We start from the raw sequence: 23,113 nt of genomic DNA on the forward strand, positions 1-23,113 counted from the left end.
GTTCTGATAATGGTGTTTGGTATGTATAATTAAGTGTGACAAGTTGTTTCAGTGGAGCCTGGAATGATTTTTAAAGATAAGGTTGTACTGTGTATTTAGCATATGTGAATATACCCTCTCTGATTTTTAAATTATTGATAATCTTAGCTAAAGCTTCATTTCAAAATAAAATGTTGTGGTGGGTTACTTCCTCTTTTTTTGAACATTAAGGCATTTGAAATTTTATGTAGTAATAGTAAAAGTGATAATGATTAAAATAATACTAAGTTCTTTCCTGACTTTTGAGAAGTTTTCATTTTCCCCCAGGTCCCCCCTGTATTTTAAATTTGGAAATAGTTTTGCATGAAATAACGCACATTTTCAGTAATTTCAAGTTGTTTAAAAAATTTTAACGTACTACCTTATGTTTTGCAGGATAAGTGGCAGCCAATTTTGAGTACAGTTACAGGTGTCCACAAATACAAATGGCTGAAGCAAAATGTTCAAGGCTTGTATCCACAGTCTGCCCTCCTTAACACCATTGTTGAATTTGCACTGAAAGAAGAGCCAGTGGATGTAGAAAAAATGAGAAAATGTTTATTGAAACAGGTGACATGAACAAAAATGTGCCAATTACATAATTCTGACAGTTATTAGCAATTTACATAAGCATGACAATTTTTTTTTCCCTTTGACAGTTGGAAAGAGCAGAAGTTCGTCTGGAGGGAATAGACACTATTCTGAAATTGTCAGCTAAAAATTTCTTGCTCCCATCTGTGCAGTATGCCATGTTCTGTGGATGGCAGAGGCTTATCCCAGAAGGAGCCAATATAGGGTAAAACTTCTTGTTGCTTTTGCTTCCACAATTCTTTAATGAGAGAACAATACTTATTTTTGTTGTTTTTCTTTGAAGGGAGCCTCTCACCGACTGCCTGAAGGACGTTGATCTGATCCCGCCGTTTAACAGGATGCTGCTGGAAGTGACCTTTGGGAAGTTGTATGCCTGGGCCATTCAGAATGTCCGGAACATCCTGCTGGATGCTAATGCAAAGTTTAAAGAGCTAGGTGAATCTCATCTCCTTGTTGTTTTCTGTGGAGAAAACTGTTTTACATTGATATTATTGCATTTGTTTTAAGTTCCAAATAATTGGGCTGTTGAAATCAGTTCCCTTGATTTGTGTTGAGAATTACTTTGTGTTTGTTTCTGTGTGTTGTTCCTACCTTCCCACCGTGATGTGTTAACTCACTTCTCAGTATTTGAGTATATTGCTGATTTCCCAGCAACAGGTGATTGATTACTCATTAGTAACATTTTAGCATTATAATACAAATTAGTCAGTTTCTTGGAACTTCTGCTTTTAAGTTCTCAAAGCCAAGCAGGGAATAAAAAATAATTTAAACCATCAATCAAACAAATCTATAGCCTATTTTATTGTAGCTCCCAAATGCCAGCTGACTTTGTTGTTTATGTTATGTTTGAACTAGGTCTGCAGCCTGTTCCTCTTCAAACAATTACTAATGAGAATCCAGCAGGACCAAGTCTTGGAACCATTCCCCAAGCACGTTTTCTGCTGGTCATGCTGAACATGTTGACCCTGCAGCATGGTGCAAATACCCTGAGCCTGCTCCTCAATTCTGGCATGCTGGCCTTGACACAAACCACACTGCGGCTGATAGGTACAGTTCTTCTTTCTTACTTGGAGAAAGCATTTGCTTTACAAATCCCCTGTGTTTTCTGCCTGTTGGTGTACCCAAATTACAGAATCACTGTGCTACTTGAAGATAGTGCTTAATGCTATTTACCTTTACCCTGATACAGAAACCACATCTGCAAGCATGATTGAGAAGGAGGTTTATTTAATTGCAGTCTATATTAAATATTTTTTTTTATTATTAGGTGTTTGCTTTGGCCATCCTCTTTTAAAATTTCAGTTAATGTGTAGTTTTGGTGGAACTGTTGCAACTAAATTAAAACCAGAAAATTTAAAATTAAAGTAGTAAAAACTGCCTACTCTCTACTCTCTATTTCATTTATTCTATATATGAAAAATGTTCCCAGTCTGCATATTTAAGCTTGAAGCTTTCTTTGTTCTGTTATACAAGTTCTCTGGTGTGTTTTGCTATGATTCAAATTGCTGTGTTTTTTCTCTGTTTTCTTATATAATAGCAAGCATTTGTACCTGTAACTTGTGTTTAACTGAAGTGTGCACCGAAAGTTTTTAAAAAAAATCTGTTTGTAGACTCATTGAGCTAATTGAGTCATCGTTATTAATGTCTTTTACTTGTCACTTGTTTTTTCATTCAAAATTAAGTATTTCAATTTCTGTGCATTCAAAACCATTACACCCCAGTCTTTTAAAAGGTCATTTGACTTATCACCTGCTAGTCAGCTTTCCTGTTTGTTACTGCTTTTGGATTACAAAGTTTATGTGCCTGTAAGTTTACATGTGACAAAGGTACATATATACATGTGTTGCTGGATAAAACCTCTTTTGTGTTTTTTTCCTTGTTAGGACCCAGTTCTGATAATATTGAAGAGGATATGATTGCCTGTTCTCATGGGGCTTCTGCCACGGTCCTGGAGGAGTCAAGAAAGGAAACTACACCTGTTCAGCTCCCTGTTTCTGGACCAGAGCTGGCAGCCATGATGAAAATTGGTACCAGAGTGGTCAGAGGTGTAGACTGGAAATGGGGTGATCAGGTACAACTTCTTTCATACAGGTGTTGGGTGTGTTAATATCTAAAGTCTCTGTTCAGTGGACTGTCTGTGAAGTTTCTGGTCCATCAAACTTAAGGGCATTTTACACTCCAAAAATGTTGAATTAAGGATATGGGAATTCAACAGAAAATAAACCTTGCATTCCAGCTGGTCCTCAGAAATCAGAGGAGCTGGTTGCAGCTGGGCTTGAATTCTGATTGTAGCCCGGTCTAGCATTGTAAGTCTGAGTTTGGAGGAGAACTTGCATGAGCACAGAAGCACAAACAGTGCAGCTTCTCAGTGCAGTTCTGTAGGTCTGATGGATTCAGTAAGGACTTGCATCATCCCAATTCACAAGTAGTGTGGTTAATTGAAGCACCAGAAAAGCAGGCTCAGGATTGTTAATTGCACTAACTACAGAGTGTTAGCGTGTGTTGTGACACAAAGTATAGCAAGAGATCTAATAGCACTGTATATATATATGCACACACACACACACATATATATATGTATCTATGTAAATTAATATTCCCAATGCTGCTGGAGATGCAAAGCTCACATAAGGGCTTCTCTTTGGGAAAAGAAAAGAGATGTACTCTGCTAACAGATCTTGAGCAGGCAGAATTTTCCCAAAGCCACTCTTTTTTATACTGTAAATTTTGTCCCCATTGGATGTAACAATCATGTTGTAGGTGGGGTTTGGTCACTTTGGCCATATGTCATTATTGCACATCCCATGTTTCCCTTCATCTGTATCCTGAGGGGTGCCTAAGTCAATTATAGGGCTCCATGAGGGTCTCAGTTACCTTCTGTCAGAATTTATAGTTGACAGAAGAGGTGGAATATGAACTTTGGTCCTCCTCCATGTAGTGAGGCTCTCAGTAGGGGCTCTCTGACCTTCATCAGAGGGTCTTAGTGTGCATCCTTATCTCCTGAAGGAACTGAATTTAAAACTACACTATAATAGTGTCCATTTCCAACTATATAGGACATAGCTTCTACTTATGTAAGACATATTGAAAGAGATCTAATGAGAGTCCAAATATGCAGCTTGCTGGGGTGATTCTTTTGAAAATTGTGAAATGCTTTCTAAGTTTGTGTTTGCTTTTTGAACCCCATTGAATGTTTACTGCCTAATCATTGGGTTAGCAGCAAAAAGGAGCAATTGCATTATTATTTTATGAGCTTTTGGTATGAATTAATGTTGTTGATTGAGTAACTTGAACCTGTCTCTTCTGTCAGGATGGACCCACGCCAGGTTTGGGTCGTGTGATTGGAGAATTGGGAGAAGATGGCTGGATTAGAGTGCAGTGGGATACTGGAAGTACAAATTCTTACAGAATGGGAAAGGAGGGAAAATACGATCTCAAACTAGCTGAGCCACCACCTGCAACGCAGCCCACAACAGAGGATTCAGACACTGAGGATGATTCTGGTAAAAAAACAAATTATAAAAGTAGAGGCACAGTTGTAGTTGAATTTTAAAATTGATATCTTGTAATATAAAATAGTTTTTTCACAGGAGCAAGTGCTTCATCAAAGAAGATTCATTTAAATGGTGTGCACTTCTGAGCAGAATCTTCTTAAAGTAACTTTACTGAGAGAAAGGAAGATAGACAGGATGGTGTCCCATTGTTGCATATTCATGCGTCAGAGGAAATAATATTATTTGGTTGAAATAGTTACAGATACCTGGAGGTATATATTTTAACATATGTTAATAGCATTCTGAAGGGGGCTTTATATATGGTCTACTTATACATTTAGTCAGAGTGTTTCCCTATTCTTGGCAATACTTTGGAATGCCTTTCCGCTGGGTACTGCTAGAAAAAAACTTGAAATATATGTGCAAGATACCTTGTTTATATTTTGCACTGCTTAGGAGTTGGCAGTAAGGAATCTTCTTCATATCAGACCATCTCAGAGAAACTATTTATGACAAATCATTCACAAAATGTTTGTTTGAGAACCTTTTTGAAATAAAGTAACTCAGTATTAATGTATTCCTTTGCCTTTTGTGTCCCCCTTCAGAAGGAGAGCAAGTTGAAAGGAATCTCCACCCTACTTCCATGATGCTGACCAGCACTGTGAACCTGTTGCAGACACTGTGTCTCTCTGCTGGTGTCCATGCTGAGGTCATGCAGAGTGATGCTACTCGGACTTTGTGCGGGCTGCTCCGCATGCTTGTGGAGAGTGGAACAATAGATAAATCAGGTATATTACATAGCAGCAATCTGACTGAGCAGTTGCTTGTCTTGTAAGTTTGTAAATATTTTGTTACTGTTTTTAATCCTTTTAAGGCCAATGGCTGGAAAATGCATTTTCAGAGCTTTTAAAATCTTAATTTTTAAAGGTAATGTAAGTGATCCTGTGCATTCTTAGAATATAAACAGTAAAAGCAGAAGAAATGCATGAGATGTGAATTGTTGACTTAGACAATTTATTAGCAATCTCTTTGTGTTTGGCAACAACAGTATGACTAGGTGTGTCATACTCCTTTTTGTAGCTTTTGTGTAAATTCAGAAGTAATGCTGTTAACTACTTTGAAATGAGGAAACAGTGTAATGATGAGAATTGTTTTAAAGGTTGATTTTATAAAATTATTACAGGCTCTAAAATTGAAATTAACAGTTCACATAAAGACAGTGAAACAGCTTGGTGTTCTGATTTGTCCAAAAACGTCCAGTGTAGCATATAGAGAACTACATAGGTGGTGAAAAAGTCAACTGTTACATGTATATATCTTTTTGTTTTTAGCTTCCTTGCCAAATAAATTAGTTTATAAAGAACAGCATAGGAGTTGGTGCACGTTGGGATTCATTCGAAGCATAGCACTCATGCCTCAGATGTGCAGCACTCTGAGTACCTCTCAGTGGATAACTTTGCTAATGAAAATTGTTGAGGGGCATGAATCTTTCACTGCTGCTTCACTACAGAGACAGGTAATGTGTGCATTTCCAAATTACTTCAATAGCCAATAAAATTAGTAGACTTTAGTTTTCTTAAAAAGAAAGGTATATTTTACAAAACAGCTGTGAGGTGTCCATAAATCAGATTTTAGTTAGGGAAAAAGATAACATTTTCTTCATATTTAGGAATTACTGTTTTAAATTTACATCTCTTGAGTTTTGAGCCTTCGGGATACTATGGACTCCCTTGTTCTATTGAAAGAAAGGTCAAAATAGTGTTCCAGAACTGTGCTTCAGAAACTCCCATATAATATTTCCTACAAGTTGAATAAATGAAAGAATAACAAGTATATGGTTAGGAAAAAGTTACATTTCCTTTAAAGTTACCAAATTATGTATTGTGTACTGCCCCATTTCCATCGGAAACTGCTAATATTATTTAAATTACAGTCTCTCTTAAGAAGCTGCATCTTTGCATCTTATTTTGGTATTGTATTTCCCTTGGCATCTTTCCCCTTTTCTAATTTCTTCTATTATTTTTTATCTCTTTTTTTCCTCTTCTGCTGTTCCTTAGCATGTTATTAGTGCCTTTTACGTGAGACTGAAAAGAAAATTTTTTATGGAATAACTGCCAAATTTTAAGGCTTGGGGATCAAAAGATCATCTTATTCTTTTCCTTGATAAGCTAATCAACATTTGTTAACTAAAGCCTTGTATCATAAAGGCCTGTTCTTTTTTGTGTGATCTTGCAGTAAATTCTTACCAGTATTTTTAATATGCTGAGATTTCTGTTATCATCCTTGACTTAGTGCAGTAGAGTCATCTGTGCTGTCCAGGGAATACTCAAGAGAAATGACCATTCCTCATGTACTTCATGTACCAACTGAAGAACGGCAAAAAGATGAGACCTTTAAGTTCTATAAAGACATGTTATTGGCAGAAGTTGGCAAGAGGAGAGTTATCTTTGCTGTTAGTCACTTGAATTGGTCTTCTGGGTGGAAGATGAGGAAGCTCAAAACCTCAAGGGCTCCTACTCAAAATATGCAATCCCCTCTGTTCTTTGATACTACAGTGCTGCACCTTCCCCTGTTCCTTGTCAGTCCTGCACTGGGTGTCTGGGTTCAGAGATGCCAGCCTGTTCCTTCTGTACTGTGTTGGAGGCCCTGGTTTCACAGTGCCTACTTCTGAGTGTCACTGTGGCTGCTGTTGCCTGCCTTCCACCATTCAGCTTTATATCTCATGAGTTTTAACTATTACAGCTTCTTTGCAGAACACTTTCTTTCTGAAATGCATCTTAGTACTAATTTCTGACTCTGCAGCCTGAACACTTTCCCATTCTGTATTCCTATTTTTCCTATTTGTTTTTGTTTCTCAATGTGCGTGTCTCATGTCCTAAGAGATTATTTCACTAATATAATGTGCCAGTAAAATTGTTACTGGCTCTGAACTGTATCCACTTATTTTAAAATATCCCTTAGCAAACTCAAGATCAGTAGCTCTGTAATTTCCACAGCACAAAAGAAATCAGCATTGTAAAAGCAACAACAAAGGAAAGCAGATTTTTAAAAACATCATTCTTCTGTACTTAATATGTTTGAGAGCTTCTTTAGTATTTGGTGACATAGACTAGAATAACACTAATTTTGTTCTCTTTTTAGATCCTTGCTGTACATTTATTGAAAGCAGTACTTCCATCCTGGGATAAAAATGAAAGGTCAAGAGACATGAAATTTCTTGTGGAAAAACTGTTTGGATTTTTAGGGAGCCTGCTTAGTACTTGTTCTTCGGATATCCCACTACTCAGAGGTAGAGGAATTTTCCCTCAGTGTCTTGTTTTTCTGTATGGGAAGTGTGTGCATTAAACTCATGACTGTTCTGCCACTGCTTTGTCTTTGCAGAATCTACTCTGAGGAGGAGAAAGGCCAGGCCCCAAGCATCTCTAACTGCCACTCATAGTAGTACTTTAGCAGAAGAGATAGTGGCACTGCTGAGGACGCTGCATTCGCTCAGCCAGTGGAATGGACTCATAAACAAGTACATCAACTCTCAGCTAACCTCCATCACCCACATCTTTGCAGGAAAACAGTCAGAAGGGGTAGTTTCCACGTTTTAAAATAAGCTCATTTTTATAGCAATATTTATTTTGAAATTATAAATACTAAATCTTTATAAACAATATTAAGCTTAATATTGAAACCATTTTTCTATTTTTATATATATTTGTGTTGTAATTTTTAAGTTGAAATATGTGTGATTTACTTTGTATTTTAAAGCAGATGGAAGGGTGTGTTTTCTCCCTACAGTTAAATTTTATTGTTCTTTGTTAGGCTGTGTTGGATGACTACTTCCCTGACACTGAGAATCCAGAGGTGGGAGCTCTGATGGCAGTCTTGGCTGTGATTGGTGGCATAGACAGTCGCTTGAGACTGGGTGGACAAGTAGTTCATGATGAATTTGGAGAAGGCACGGTGACACGCATCACCCCGAAAGGGAAAATCACTGTGCAGTTCTACGACATGCGGACGTGCAGAGTGTGCCCTCTGAATCAACTGAAACCAGTGAGTTTGTTTTACTAAAGCTTCAGCACTGGGAAGGTGTAAAACTCTGATATGGACCAAAGAAAACATTAGTTCTTCATTGGCTAAATACACTGACATTCAGTACACACAATGCTCTGGATGGATGTCTAAGATGGTCCTCATGCAAACCTCTTAGGATCTTTAAATCCCATCCTCATTTGCTGGGAAGGTGGAAAGAAGAGGGATTTAAGCTGGAGTTGTTTGATTTGATGTAAAGTCCCAAGTTGTTGTCATGTGTTTTATAGCTCTTAGATGAGAGGAGCTTTCTATTTAACTTGATTTGCTAATTCATCTTAGAAAGTCTTGGGTATTCACAATTGAATCTTGGTTTGGTTGATACGACTTTAGTGAAAGCACAGGCCAAGTGCTTGGTTCTGCTTCAGAGTCTGGAGTTCTTTCTTGTTCTCACTCTGTTCTGCTTTTTCACCAAGAAGGCCTGCAATTGTGTGGTACAAATACAGGCTTAGGAGCTGTGTAGGGAATAGAAATCCCCTCTAGTTTTTCCTGGTCAAGAGCAGTAAGACAAATGCAACTTCTCGTCTTCCACAGTTAATAACCGTTGAAATTGTTTAGTGACTCAGTGAGATTTTAGGAAAATGCTTACCTGTTCTTTTTGTTAGTTTTTTGTCTGATTCTTCTCCCACTGTCTAGCTTCCAGTTGTGGCTTTTAATGTGAACAACTTGCCTTTCACTGAACCTATGCTATCCATTTGGGCTCAGCTAGTGAATTTGGCTGGAAGTAAAATAGAAAAACAAAGAATGAAGTCTCCCAATCAAGGTCTTTCAGGTACAGCTGGGGGCTTTTTTGCTGTTTGTTTTCTTTGGAAGTAGATGAATATGTTCTGAGAAAAGTAGTAGTATCAGCAAACATAGATAAGGAAAAGGGTGTCCTGGAACCTCACCTGTTTTGTTATTCAGCACTGGATAACAGGCACTTAAGAGACAAATTTAGCTAGATGGTGAATTGCTCTGTGCTTTAAGTGAAATATCTTTGATGGAAAATTGTAAATAAAGTTTGGGGCTGATCTTACTCTGCTGAGTTGTTTAAAATACCAGATCCAAGTAACATCTCTATCTGCACTGACTGTGTTATAAATCAGCTGTATGATTGTCCAGGTTGTGAAAAGTAGGAAGGCAGTATTTTTAACACCATGAGTCATACAATGTGTGCAGACTTTTGATCCATGTGCTGTTTAAACTGACTCATTTGAGCAGTACACAGTGAGTTAAGATGTAAACTGATGTTTGGACTGAGGTTGTATGAATGATAATCTTCCCTAATACCAGAGATTTCTAGCACTAATGGCTGCTTAATGTTTCTGCTAGGTCAAGTTGATCTGGATCTGCTGCGGTGCCAGCAGTTGAAGCTGTACATACTAAAAGCTGGACGAGCTCTGCTTTCTCACCAGGATACACTCAGGCAGATCTTATCTCAGCCAGCTGTTCAGGAGTGTGCATCAAATCCTGCAGGTATTCTGGAGTGCTACCTGACTGTGCTGGTCTTGGTTTAGATGGTAGATAGAGTATGTGGCCATAACCCTTGCTAGTGGCAGTTGGATGGTAGAAATTCAGTTTGCTCTGTAAAGATGAAAAATTAAAATTCTTGCATGTTTTAAGCTTCTATGTTAAAAAGATTTTGACTTTTTAACTTAAGTTTTGAAAATCAAGAACATTATCAAGTGTTTGAAGCTCTAAGTACTGGAGTTGGCTAAATTTGTAGGTCTTCTATAGTTGGTAAACTTTGTAAGTAATTTTAAAATACTTAATACTTTTTGCAGTGGTTTTATTTTTCTGCTTCAAAAGTTAAAATTGGCTATTGATTTTACTTCAAATATCTTTCAGCTTCCAGTGAAACAAGTATAGAAATATAATTTCTTAATCATAATATTAAAGGAGTTGAAAGAGCTGTAGTTTCTTCTACCTGCATTCTACATATAAAAATAAATACAATAACTATCAGCTTTTGAGATAGTTATTAATGCCTTTGGAGTATGTATTAATTCCTTGGGTATTTGTGAATATGCAATATCTTTAAATATAATAATATATTTGTCTTAAATCCCAGAAAAAATATCCATATTTTTGTCACCAGCCAGATTTTAAGTCAACAGAATCTACAGGGTTTTTTTAGGAATGGAACAGCGTTTCACTCTTACCATCATTTTTAAAGGGGGGAAAAAAAAAGTAACACTTCTTTTTAACCTGAACAACATATGTTGAGGACTATTAACTGTTTTATTATTGCTTAATGACGAGAGAACATTTTCACGTGGTAGTCACTGTAAAGATTTAGGAAACATGAATGTTTATGCCAGCAGGAATACAAAATTAAATATGAAAGGTGCAGAATTGTGAGCAAGTTGGTTCAATAAAATTATCCTATTTTGAAGGTACAAAGATACCTAAAGGGATCTCTTCCCAAGAGGTACATAATAGGGAAAATAACTCCTATAATTAATGCTTTATATTTTGAAGGAAATTCAGAAAGCATGCTTTTGGGATCACTAAAGTTCTTGATTTTCTGTATCAAGTCATTTATCCTGGAAGCACCTCTTGCTAATAGTCTTATTGACAAAAAAAGTGGACTCAAAAGACACAAGGTGTAAATTCACTGTCCACTGAGTAGTTTCTGTTAGACATGTCTTAGGTATGTTTTAATAAATATATTGTTTATCTATAAATTTTGTACTTGCTTTTTTTGTCCAGAGATTGTGGTACAAATGGCTTAATTTTAAATGCATTGTATCTTTAGAGAAGAAATATGTGAGAAATAGCAATAAGCCCTAGAATAAGTCTTCCAATTGACCGTGTTACATGGTTTTGGTTAAAATAATGTTTTTCTTTAAGAGGATGGAGCAGCTGCCTCTCCAGACATAGGAGATATGTCTCCTGAAGGACCTCAGCCTCCCATGATCCTTTTGCAGCAGCTTTTGTCAGCTGCTACACAGCCATCACCTGTGAAAGCCATATTTGACAAACAGGAGCTTGAGGTAGAGTCTGTGTTTTCTGCTAAGTAACCTGAGAAATAACTCTGTGTAATCTGCATTCCAGTTGAAGCTTATTAAACTATAGGTTTAAAAAAGAAGTGACTCTGAACCCTTTGGGGCAAATAATGTTCATGTATGTTCACACGAACAAACATACTGAATATTCTTGTTTTGCTTGGACTGACTGATTTGTTCTCCTCTAGGCTGCTGCTTTGGCAGTGTGCCAGTATCTGGCTGTAGAGTCTACACATCCTTCAACTCCACTGTTTGAAGACTGCAGCTCTAGTGAAGCTACAACACCCATCACAGTGCAACATATCCGACCCACAAAAGTGAAGAAACGCAAGCAGTCTCCAATTCCACCCCTCCCCATTGTAGTTCAGCTTATGGAAATGGGATTTCCTAGGAAAAACATAGAATTTGCACTAAAATCTCTGTCGGGAACCTCTGGAAGTGCTTCTGGATTACCAGGTATTTTGTTTAGTAAAATCAATAATATTAGAAGGAAAAGAAGAGTTGTAAGCTGATTAAAAGAGTACTTAGGATGGAGAAGTTATCTTTTTTTAGAATACAATCTTAACAATGTCAGAGAATCCCTTGGAGATAAGCTGAGTTTGTTTTCTGTGGTAGGAGTGGAAGCCCTAGTTGGCTGGTTATTGGATCACCCTGATGTTCAAATCACGGATCTTTCTGATGCTGATACTATCTCTGATGAATATTCAGATGAGGAAATAGCAGAAGAAGTGGAAGAAGCTGAAGCTGCTTGTCCTGTTGTGAGTATTAACTTAGTAAACCTAAGTTATGCTAGCTAGCTGCAAATTTTGTAGTTCTTCCCTTTTTGGGAAAATGGCGTGACTACAAGGACAACCTGCTGCCCCATGCTTTCAGAACAGTAACAAGGATCATGCTTGCCCTGTGTTTCTAATACATGACGTAAAACAATTGAGGATAATCCATAAACAGTTTGTGAGTTAGCACAGGGGAGAGTAGAATGCAGCTAAATGTTTCACCATGCAGGTGGTAGTTCCAAGTATCCCTGATAGATGGTCGTAGTTTCTATAAAAATAGTTGATGTTATAATGTAATATTGGAGAAGGAGTTCTCCCTTCTCCTTTCCCTTGGTCTGAAAAACCAACATATGTTACCTACAAGAGAGGACTTAAGAACTAGTGAATGAATGGCAAAAAAGTATATTAAATAACTTTGCCTTTTCCTTCTTACTTATGATAAAATTACCATTACAGTGCCTATTCAGTGTGATAGCTTTAATGTGAATTTGTGTTAGTCTTATGTTGACTTTCATGAACTGTTTCAAAAAAGGATTTGTCAATAAAATTAAATGGGTTTTGTATTTCTGTTTATCCTTGAAGGACTCATATTGAGTTTTCATTCACATGTGAGATTTTGTAATTTAAATTAATGCATTATATTTTGAAGGAGATTAACTTGACAACTTTTGCTATCTTTATCAGGATTGCAGTGAAAAACTGCTATATATTGCCTTTTATGAAAAAAAACATTTAATCCTCAAAACAGAACAAAGTTTTCTGAAAATTGTCCTTACAGGTGGAATTTAGTAGTTCTCTTAAAAGAAATTAAGCTAATCAAATCTGGAAAATAATAATTTTTAACAAATACAATTTAATTTTTTAGCTTATTTTTCTAAAGGAGTACTTTAAATCTCATTGTTCTATCTAAAGAGAAGTTACTAAACTTTAGGTTAGAGATTACCATTTACCACTTTGGTTTTTTTTCCTTTCCTAACAAATGTCCTAAGAAGTGGAGTGTGAATGTGTGTCTTCAAGGCTAATTCAAGTAGTGACAAATGCTCTCTGTTCTGATTCTCCTTGGCAATCAGGTTTCATAAAAGCAATTTGCAGCTTCCTTCAAACATTTTAAAAATTTGCATCTATGTTCCTTGATAAGTAATTTTGGAAAGTAAATTTTAATTTAAAATCAAGTAGATTGTAAATGTTATCCTTACAGTGGTTGAACCTGTTGAAGTTTTTTCCCGCTTTGGCTTGGAGCTGGGATATTGTATGGGCTTATTTTTGTTGGGTTATCTTCAGTCTTTGCCAACAATTTTATTTATTTGAATTGAAAACAGATTGTGTAATTGTTTTATATGTTTTTGGACTTTTTTCCAGTCAAGTGGTGCTGTTGTAACAGAGAGCCAGACCTATAAGAAACGAGCTGATTTCTTAAGCAATGATGACTATGCTGTCTATGTTAGGGAGAATATTCAGGTAAGTATGATGATCAAAAGCAACATAGAAACTGCTTTTCTCTTGGTACTAAAGCCTTTACAGATCTATTGCATTCTGTTGTCCCTTTTCCCTAGGTGGGCATGATGGTTAGGTGCTGCAGAACCTATGAGGAAGTTTGTGAAGGAGATGTAGGCAAAGTTATTAAATTGGATCGAGATGGATTGCATGACCTGAACGTGCAGTGTGATTGGCAACAAAAGGGTGGTACTTACTGGGTCAGATATATCCACGTTGAGCTTTTAGGTGAGTTCACTTCTGACTGCTTTCTAACTGAAAAAGTGAATGGTAGACCACTCATAATCCATTTATTCTTGCATCTGCTAGGATTCCCGCCCCAGAGCTCTGCCTCCCATATCAAGATAGGTGACAAAGTGCGTGTGAAAAGCTCTGTCACCACACCCAAATACAAGTGGGGATCAGTCACTCACCGAAGTGTGGGCATTGTCAAAGGTAATGTGTATCCAATGTGTATTCAGCATGGGGCATGGGGGGGTAAGAAGCTCAAGAGCATGCACGCTTTCTTCTAGAAACACTTAAAAATCCCACTGTTTTGTGGAGTGTTGTATGATGATAGAGAATATAGGATGCATTTGAAGTCTGTGGTGAGTTCATAGACATGTGCTCTGTGGCAGCCCATTTTGTTAGCGTGTCCATCTGCTTTTGAGCCACTTTATTGCACACAGTAAAAGTCTTTGAGCATTTGTGCAGCTTCTAGTTATAGTTCTCATTTACACTTTGGATGAACCACACATGATTTTCCTTTAAGAAGTAATTGTAGCTTGAGAGCTTCCTAAGGAAGCCAGGAGAAAGTGGGATGTACTTGTGTCAGGGTGTAAGGGATGTAATTGAAGTAATCTGTGGAACACAGGTTCTTTGAGGAGGTACAGATTTTGCTCATACTGTATCTGTGCTTAGAATTATGTGCTTGCTTGGGAACTGCTTCTAAAACAAATAAAAAAATCAGAGTAGAAGAATTGAAATGGAATACTGCTCTAAGGACTTTTGGCTTCATTTTATATAGATTTGCAACACCTTGAGTTTTCTCCATGTTTTTGTCACAGCCTTTAGTGCCAATGGAAAAGATGTTATTGTAGACTTTCCTCAGCAGTCACATTGGACTGGCTTGTTGTCAGAAATGGAATTGGTTCCCAGCATTCATCCTGGAGTCACGTAAGTGATGGTTTACTTTTATCTTAGTGTATAGGGGTTATTCTATATCTTATTGTCTTGATTCCGTTATCTTGTCACATTAACAAGTAACTTGTACCATATATATATAGACTTGTTCTTCTCTTGTCAAATCAGGTGTGATGGCTGTCAGATGTTTCCTATCAATGGGCCTAGATTCAAATGCAGAAATTGTGATGATTTTGACTTTTGTGAAACATGTTTTAAAACCAGGAAGCATAACACCCGGCATACTTTTGGCAGAATAAATGAACCAGGTAAGTTTTGCTGTGTGTCTCTTAGATTAATTTAAAATGTGTTTAAGTTGTTTTGGAAAAAACAGTTTTAAATTTCAGCTCCTTAATATGATGAACTTAGTGTTCAGATTGACCCCCTGGACAATGAAACATTTATGGCATTGCTACAATTGCATGTGATGGACTTCAACAAAACATTAACCCCTAAACCTTTTCTGTGGTGTTAAAAAGTTTAAAAAATGTCTATATGACAGTAACTCTGCATGTCAGAATGGCATTTTTACTTACACCAAGAATAAACTGTGTAATTTTCTAATCCTCCTGCCTTTTGCTGTCAGCCTAGATGTAGATGAATAGAATCCTCATGGTGCCAGGGGCAGGTGGAAATACCTAAGATGTCTTCTTATGCCTCAGTTGCTCTTCAGCTCTTTTGCCTGTTGGTGTGTGATGGCTGTTGCCTCAGTTCCTCTGTGATGTGGAGGCTCCAGAGGAGTGTAGTGGGAAAGGGGAGCCTTTTGAAAGACTCATAATCAGACTTTTTTTCTCTAGGGCAAGAACAGGTGCAGCCATTTTAGCTCCAAAATTTTGGGGCTTTGCTTTGTTATGCAAAACTTACCTGATGTTTTGTTTTACTTCTTTTTCATCCACCTGTCTAACAATTAATCTTATCCTTGGTATTTGCAGGATGATGCTGACTTCTGGACTAAATTTCTTTGTATTTGCACATTGCCAGTGTAATTGTTTTGGAAAATGAACAAACCTGATTCCCACCTAGAGATTGTGAACATGGGTTGTGTGGGCAAGAAAGACATTCATTTAATGAGTCAGCTGATAGAGCTGTGCAACTAGAATGGTGTGAATTTGTAATCCTTCCCCTTGCCCTGTGCTGTAGGGCAGAGAAGTTAAAATATTCTTTTCATCAAAATGCTACAAAATCAGTGAAGGGTAGTGGAAGTAAGGTTTTTGCAGGGAGGAAATCCACATCTCACTAAACTACCTTCTGCTGGAACTTTGAATTTTCCAGTGTTCCAACTTTTTCTATTCTTTGGTAGGGGATTTTTGTTGAGGTTTAGTTGTGGTTTTTCATATGCTGTAGTGGTGTAAAAAATGTGTGTGCTGTGGCCTGTATTTTGAATTACATATCATCCTAAGTTTTGATCTGATTTGTTTTAAAGGGAATGACCTTTTCAAGTAGCTGTCTAGTCAAGAACTTGGAAAGTTAAAACTTCTTTAAAAAAAGGAGCTGCACTCTTTAAGCACCAGTGTTGTGTACTATATAGCATCAACATGCTAATGTGATCTGTGCCTGTGTCCTAAATGCAGCCTACATACTCAAAATGGGTACCCCTACATCTCCAAAATTTCTTACATTGCCTTTCAACCTGCTTATGGGTTTCAAAGGAGCAATTTTCTTTGAGAGGGGCATGCTAAATGTGTCACTTAACCCTGCAGGTCAGTCTCCCGTGTTCAGTGGGCGTTCTGGAAAGCAGCTGAAGAGACGGCACAGTAGCCAGCGGGGGATGTTACTGGATGATTGGTCAAGGATAGTCAAGAATTTGAATGTCTCATCCTCTGTGAATCAGGCTTCCCGTCTCATTGACGGTAGTGAGCAGTGCTGGCAGTCTTCTGGTTCACAAGGAAAGGTAACTTTAAGCTCTAAATGCTTTTATACTTCATGCTTAAAAGGATCTCCCCAGAGCCTTCCCTTCTCCAGACTGAGCAGCCCCACTCTCTCAGCCTGTCTTTGTAGGAGAGGTGGTCCATCTCTGATTGCTTTTGTGACCCTCTTCTGATCCAGTCTGTCAGGCCCATGAGGGGTTTTGTGCTGAGGACCCCAGAGCTGGTTGCAGCACTCCAGCTGGGGTCTCACAGGAGCAGAGAGAGAGAATCCCCTCCCTTGACCTGCTGGTCACAGCTCTTTAGATGCAGCCCAGGATTCAGTTGACTTTCTGGACTGTGAGAGAACACTGGTGACCTGTGTGCGGCTGTTCATTCACTGGAACCCCCAGCTGTCTTTCAGTGGGGCCAGTCTCCAGCCTCATCCCCCAGAGTGTTAGTATGAGCAGGATCACCCCATCCCAGATGGAGAATGCCACACTTGTCCTGGTTAAATTTCATACAATTGTTGATTACTCAGCCCTCTGGTCTATCAAGGCCTCTCTGCCTTAGATGGAGTCAACAGCTTCTTGTGGTTTAGTGTCTTTGACAAAGTTACTTAATGTACATTTGACTCCTGCAGCCAGATAACTTAAAAAATGTGGTGTTCCTTAGTTTATGGTTTATCAGTTTCATTGGCTTGCAGCAGTGCTTTGTGACCAGCCTAGGCACCAGGATGTGCAGCTGGGCATCTCTCCAGTGTGTTTCGATGCTCTGTTGATGGCCATGCTGAGAGTATGCCTAAGTACTCTTACTCCAGGTTTTCTACAGACTGTAACCTAGTAGTTACATTATGTCCCATTACTTAACCTCCATTGGTGCTGTGCTTTCTGTGTTCTCAGTGGTGTTGGTCTTGGCTGAAATAAATTGTTTGCTACAACTGTTTCTCTTGTAATTGGACATTGGACAAACAAGAAGTTCACAAGGTCATTTCCCTTTGGCCAGCTGCCATATATTGCAGCTGTTGTGTACCATTCAGAGATGTTTCCCATTCTTTCTTCAAAAATATCACATATATATTCTTTGGTGGTCATAACAATACTATTTAAAGATGAAATTCTGTGTTTCCACTAGCACTGGATTCGCTTGGAGATTTTTCCAGATGTTCTTGTTCACAGACTAAAGATGATAGTGGACCCTGCAGACAGCAGCTACATGCCCTCCTTAGTTGTAGTTTCAGGTATGTGTATGTTCTCTAAGAAGTCAAAAATTTTTTTTTTGCACCCAATAGCAGGTATTTATCTGGTTTTTATTCGCAGTCATCTGTTACACAGATGCCTGTATGTGAAACAAACACCATATCCTAAAATGTTTTTCATTCTGTGCTTTCTTTTCTAGGGGGTAATTCCTTAAATAACCTTATAGAGCTAAAGACAATCAATATAAATCCTACAGACACCACAGTGCCTCTACTCAGTGATTGTACTGAAGTAAGTGAAGTTTGTGTGAGAATTACTCTTGTGTACAGCAGAAAAATATTGTGCTGCAAGAGATAAATGGAAAGTATTGTTTTGATCATTAAAGCCTGATATTTTATTTTTACTCTTAACAGTATTTCTGGCAAGCTAGTCAAGTTAATTATTCTAAAAAGTTTTACCATAATCATAAAGTAACACTAGAATAGATATTTTAGGGGTGTTTATGTAAATTGATGTACCTGAGAACCAGTAACACATTCCAATAAACTTAAATGTTGGGGATAATTTTGGATAGCAGTTCTGATCTTTTCTAACAACAAGGAGAAATGCATAATGAATTTTCTGAGATAGGGAGTGAAATTTTTTATATGAATGAGGCCATATGCTAATGATAAAGCATGAATTATTTAGAGCTGAAGTGACAAGCATTTAAATTGACAGATTCATTTTCTTAAAGTGACAAAATCAAGCAAAAGATCTAATTCTTTCCTATGTTTTATGACGTTACATAGAACCCAAAAGATGTTAACAGAGTATTTTTCTTGTTAGTACCACAGATACATTGAGATTGCAATCAAGCAGTGCAGAAGCTCTGGCATTGATTGCAAAATACATGGCCTCAGCATACTGGGACGTGTACGTGCTGAGGATGAAGACTTGGCTGCAGTCCCTTTCCTGGCTTCTGATAATGAGGAAGAGGATGATGATAAAGCTAACACTGGGAGGTAGGTAACTGCAGGTGCGAAGACAGGGGGAGATGGAAAACAACCTTAGTGTCTATATATTCCTATAATCCTGGAGATGATTGGAGGAAGAACACATTGATTAGGTTGAATGGTAGTAAAGAGAAATCAGTGTCTTAGTTTATTGGAGTTGTAAGTAGATCCTTTCTCAAGAAATGAGTTCTCTGAGATGATTACACTGGTGAGGTGTAACATTTTGTATGACTCATTCCCTTTTGGTGTATACTTAGGGTTGGAAACTGAGCTAAAAACTTGATGTGGTTATATTTGATACTTGGTTTTCTTTTTTTTTTTCCCCCAACTGTGGTAGTGCAGTTTGAGTCTTGAAACTGTTCCCAACTGTAAAAACCAGTAAATACTATAAAAAGGTGCCTGTGCTACAGCATGCTGTTTACTAAACTGACCCTGTTTTCTTTTCTCAATATATTCAGTCTTGTTAGAAAGAAGGCAGCTGGGCTTGAATCAGCAGCTACAATAAGAACCAAAGTTTTTGTTTGGGGACTGAATGACAAAGACCAATTGGGAGGGCTGAAAGGTTCCAAGGTAGGTTATTTTCACATTTAAGTATGAGAGAAACAGTGATAAATAAAATGTATGAGTTACACAACTTAAAATTAGCTACAAAGATTAGGTTTTGATAGCTTTTTAGTGTTAAGACATGTAGATGTCTGCTGGGTGGAAAATTGGAGAAAATTTGCATTTTGGTTGGTAGTCTGAAATCTGGCTTGATTTTCAGCAGCCGCTCAGTGTTTTAGATCATAATGAACTAATTGTTTAAAAATTGTCTAACACTTGACATGTTCTGTTCCTATTGAGTCTGCACACATAAAATAAAACTTCTGGTGAACTTTCCTATGTATTACTTGTATCTGGCAATTTTACAATAGGAACTTCAGCCCAGTGTGCAGCCATTTACATGTAGTTTTAATATAATACAAGATGAGATAGATCCCAAATGCTTATCAATTTGAAATGTCATTCATTCATCTAAAAATTATGTTCAGAGCATTTTTCAGTTGATGTTGTCAAAGTATAATATTGTATCCATAGAGTACCTTGAAGAATCAAAAAGTTAACCTTTCCTGGATTCTTCAGTTTTCTGAAGAAAACTTTACTAAAAGAAAATCCTTGTTTATATGACCTTTCATTTTTTATCAGGTTTTATATTTATCATAGTTTCAGTATTAAATTTTTTAAATTGGTTTTTGTCCTTTGCCTGGTGTAATATTAATTGGCATGGGTGAAGCATCTGAAAGTACCTGTTAGATTAACTGGTTTATCACTTAAGAGCTCTTCTTTTTAGAGTGTAAAATGTTGAAGTGAATTGTAATGGTTTCTATTTCCTGCCTGCTCTAGATAAAAGTCCCTTCCTTTTCTGAAACCCTGTCTGCCTTGAATGTTGTGCAAGTAGCTGGAGGATCCAAAAGCCTTTTTGCAGGTAACATAAGTTTAAAATAAATGTTATTATTTAAGGGCAGAAGCAGATTCTGAATTGTGAAACACTAATGGTGTTTCAAACTTTTTTCTTCATTTTAGTGACTGTAGAGGGTAAAGTGTATGCCTGTGGAGAAGCCACAAATGGAAGGCTGGGTTTGGGAATATCCAGTGGAACTGTGCCTATTCCCCGCCAGATTACAGCTCTCAGCAACTACGTGGTAAAGAAGGTGGCTGTTCACTCAGGTACTGACTATTGCTGTCCTTATATTCATAAATGTGACATATTAAACCTGAAAATAGTTCCTTTGCAGTCTTCTTGGGTGCTGTGATGCCCTAGCATATCAGATTTTGTTTTTTTAATAAATACAGATTATTGAATTCTGTCTGTTTTATATTATGTCAGATTAAATCTAATGGTTCTGTTATTAAATTCTGTGAATTTAGACCATACAAGTTTTCTTATTTGCTGGAAGGTAACTTTGGTGTTTCCATTTGGTTGAAAGAAGGTGTTTTCATTTTTAATATTTCCAGATGGTGGGTTTGTTTTTCTCATTATTTTTTCTTGCAGCTCTGAAAATAGTAAATTGAGTTATTATTGGTTTGGTGGGTTTTTGTCTTTAAATGTGCCAGGAGACCTACTGTCACAAAATTTTTTTATTTTAAATTAAATCATATGAAAGCTTCAAAGAAAATAAGTAATGTCTGTGGAGCTGAAATGCTCATACAGTTGCATTGTAGAAGAACAGCAATGTTAAATTGTTGCTAAGACCTGCTGCCTGCTTGAAAGCTCAAAAATGTAAATGTATGTTTACAATTTCAGGTGGCCGGCATGCTATGGCATTGACTGTTGATGGAAAGGTGTTTTCGTGGGGTGAAGGAGATGATGGAAAACTTGGTCACTTCAGTAGAATGTGAGGACACCAAATTTGTCTGTATTTCAGTAGAAGAGTTGTGTTGATTATTACAGCACAGCTGACCACCATTATTGAAAATAACAACAATTTCTACCATATTAAAAACACAGTAGAAATAAAAAAATGTTTTTTAAGAAGACTTTTTTCCCCCCCACAGTATATTCCAATTTATGCTGCAGCATTTGTAGCAGGCTTCAGCCATTTAGAAAGGAGGCATTAAATTAATATAATACTTAGAAAGATAGATAAAATCTTGACTAGTATTTTCAAATTTCACTGATGAAATTCCATACTTTTGGACATACAGTTTTTGTTTACTTTTTTAAGGGATGGTTTTCAGAAGCGCCTTGAGGAGTAAAACCATAGCAATTTTGTATTCCTGAACTGTAACAGCTTATAACTTAAGCTGTCATTTTGTAGCCCTTTCTTTAGACTTCAGTTCACAGACTGTGAACTTGTTAGGCAGAAATAAACTTCTTCCACTTTTTAGTAATGGTAGTTTAATCTTCCACAGGACAGCTTTAACAAAATTTGAATTTTCTAAGATTTTACTTTATATGTATGCACAGAACAGTGTTTTGAAAGAAAAAACCCTGATTAAAAAAAGCCCATTGGTAAATACTTTTGTCATTCTGATATATTTTGAGGACCTGCCCATAATACATTAAAAATTAAATCAGATAGTTAATATGTTACAGGAAATAAATTTTTATAAGGCTTGGTCAGACTAATGGAAAGGGAAGTCCAGATGAGAGCAGTATTACTGTTTATTGCTCAAGTGACTCATATTTTATGTAATTTTATTGAAAGTGAGATTTGGAACTCATGGGCATTTCATAGTAGAAATATTACCAGAGGCCCTGCATAATTTTGTAGAATCTTATTAGTGCTTCTGGTACACCAATATTAGGAAATCTTGAGTTGAATCCTTTTGTGGAAGTAAGAGAACACTGTAACCACATGAAGAATAAATCTTAGCAGTACTCACATAGAAGTCTAACACTAAATTCTAGTTTGATTTCTCTGTTGTGAAGAGCAAAGTTGGGATGGGAGTGTCATCTCCTAATTTTACTGTGTGTCCACTGCTAATAACTCACTGAGCTTTGGGCAGTGACAGGAAATGGGTTTTCACTTTCTGTTATGTGCTGTTTAATTGATTGATTTTGAATTTCTCACCTAAGTTTGGCAGCGTATACATAAAATATTCTTTAAATAAAATTTGAAGTACATTAAGACAGCATAAAATTTAGATTGATGCTGCTGCTAAAAAATATATCTTGGAATCAATGTTGCATATTACTTTATCTTGAGATTGCTGTTAGTTATTACAAGATGTGTAATGCAAGAGTTGGAGTATATTGTGTGGCTGTTTTTTGATTAACACAATGGGTTTGTTGTTCCTTTTCTCCAGGAACTGTGATAAACCCAGGCTGATCGAAGCGTTGAAAACCAAACGCATCCGTGATATTGCCTGTGGCAGCTCCCACAGTGCTGCCATTACCTCCAGTGGGGAACTGTATACCTGGGGTCTTGGAGAGTATGGAAGACTAGGACATGGAGATAATACCACACAGCTGAAGCCTAAGATGGTAAAATTGATGTTTCCTGTTTCTGATGAAATGCAAACTTGTTAAGTAAATGACAGCAGCATGAAGCTAAAGTAACAAAAACCACAGAGGCTGTATGAAGGCATTGTTTTGGAGCGATCTAAATTAGGTTTTGGTGTCCATACCTCTGGTGAAAGTTAAGCTATTTCAGAAAAATCAAAAAGATCCAGTTTCTTTCTTGTAAAGTGTTGTAAAATGGCAACTGCTGCTTTCAGCATTCATGTCCTGCATCTGCTTTGATGCATAGCTGGAAGCTGCCATGTAGCAGTGTTGGATTCTGGACATGGCTGGGTGGTTCTTTGCTCAGGCTGGGCACAGTGACTGAGATGAGTCATAAGACCTTGGATATGTTTGTAAGGTTTTAAAACATAATTTCTTTGAAAACTTCTTTGTTACTCCTTCTGTTTGGTAGGTTAAAGTGCTCCTTGGCCACCGAGTCATTCAGGTTGCATGTGGAAGCAGAGATGCTCAGACTCTTGCTTTGACAGATGAAGG

General features: G+C 37.2%; 1 protein-coding gene across 3 annotated transcripts in view; it reads left to right on the forward strand.

Moving 5' to 3' along the window:
- Positions 1-23,113, forward strand: part of HERC2 (HECT and RLD domain containing E3 ubiquitin protein ligase 2) — a 102,477-nt gene that overhangs the window by 46,907 nt on the left and 32,457 nt on the right. For all 3 annotated transcript variants that reach the window (XM_063149727.1, XM_063149730.1, XM_063149728.1), the window contains exons 32-62: positions 415-588; positions 678-814; positions 893-1,044; positions 1,465-1,656; positions 2,493-2,680; positions 3,920-4,112; positions 4,709-4,891; positions 5,435-5,619; positions 7,245-7,392; positions 7,485-7,681; positions 7,914-8,144; positions 8,817-8,952; positions 9,492-9,635; positions 11,013-11,155; positions 11,356-11,623; positions 11,783-11,925; positions 13,300-13,398; positions 13,494-13,662; positions 13,744-13,869; positions 14,481-14,589; positions 14,725-14,864; positions 16,296-16,486; positions 17,574-17,679; positions 17,838-17,929; positions 18,467-18,642; positions 19,092-19,203; positions 20,017-20,098; positions 20,197-20,340; positions 20,918-21,008; positions 22,423-22,600; positions 23,031-23,112. In XM_063149727.1, coding sequence (XP_063005797.1) covers positions 415-588; positions 678-814; positions 893-1,044; positions 1,465-1,656; positions 2,493-2,680; positions 3,920-4,112; positions 4,709-4,891; positions 5,435-5,619; positions 7,245-7,392; positions 7,485-7,681; positions 7,914-8,144; positions 8,817-8,952; positions 9,492-9,635; positions 11,013-11,155; positions 11,356-11,623; positions 11,783-11,925; positions 13,300-13,398; positions 13,494-13,662; positions 13,744-13,869; positions 14,481-14,589; positions 14,725-14,864; positions 16,296-16,486; positions 17,574-17,679; positions 17,838-17,929; positions 18,467-18,642; positions 19,092-19,203; positions 20,017-20,098; positions 20,197-20,340; positions 20,918-21,008; positions 22,423-22,600; positions 23,031-23,112 — 4,711 coding nt within the window. The remainder of the gene's footprint in view (positions 1-414; positions 589-677; positions 815-892; positions 1,045-1,464; positions 1,657-2,492; positions 2,681-3,919; positions 4,113-4,708; positions 4,892-5,434; positions 5,620-7,244; positions 7,393-7,484; positions 7,682-7,913; positions 8,145-8,816; positions 8,953-9,491; positions 9,636-11,012; positions 11,156-11,355; positions 11,624-11,782; positions 11,926-13,299; positions 13,399-13,493; positions 13,663-13,743; positions 13,870-14,480; positions 14,590-14,724; positions 14,865-16,295; positions 16,487-17,573; positions 17,680-17,837; positions 17,930-18,466; positions 18,643-19,091; positions 19,204-20,016; positions 20,099-20,196; positions 20,341-20,917; positions 21,009-22,422; positions 22,601-23,030; position 23,113) is intronic.

The sequence above is a fragment of the Melospiza melodia genome, chromosome 2, assembly GCF_035770615.1.
Source record: "Melospiza melodia melodia isolate bMelMel2 chromosome 2, bMelMel2.pri, whole genome shotgun sequence".
Classification (NCBI taxonomy): domain Eukaryota; kingdom Metazoa; phylum Chordata; class Aves; order Passeriformes; family Passerellidae; genus Melospiza; species Melospiza melodia.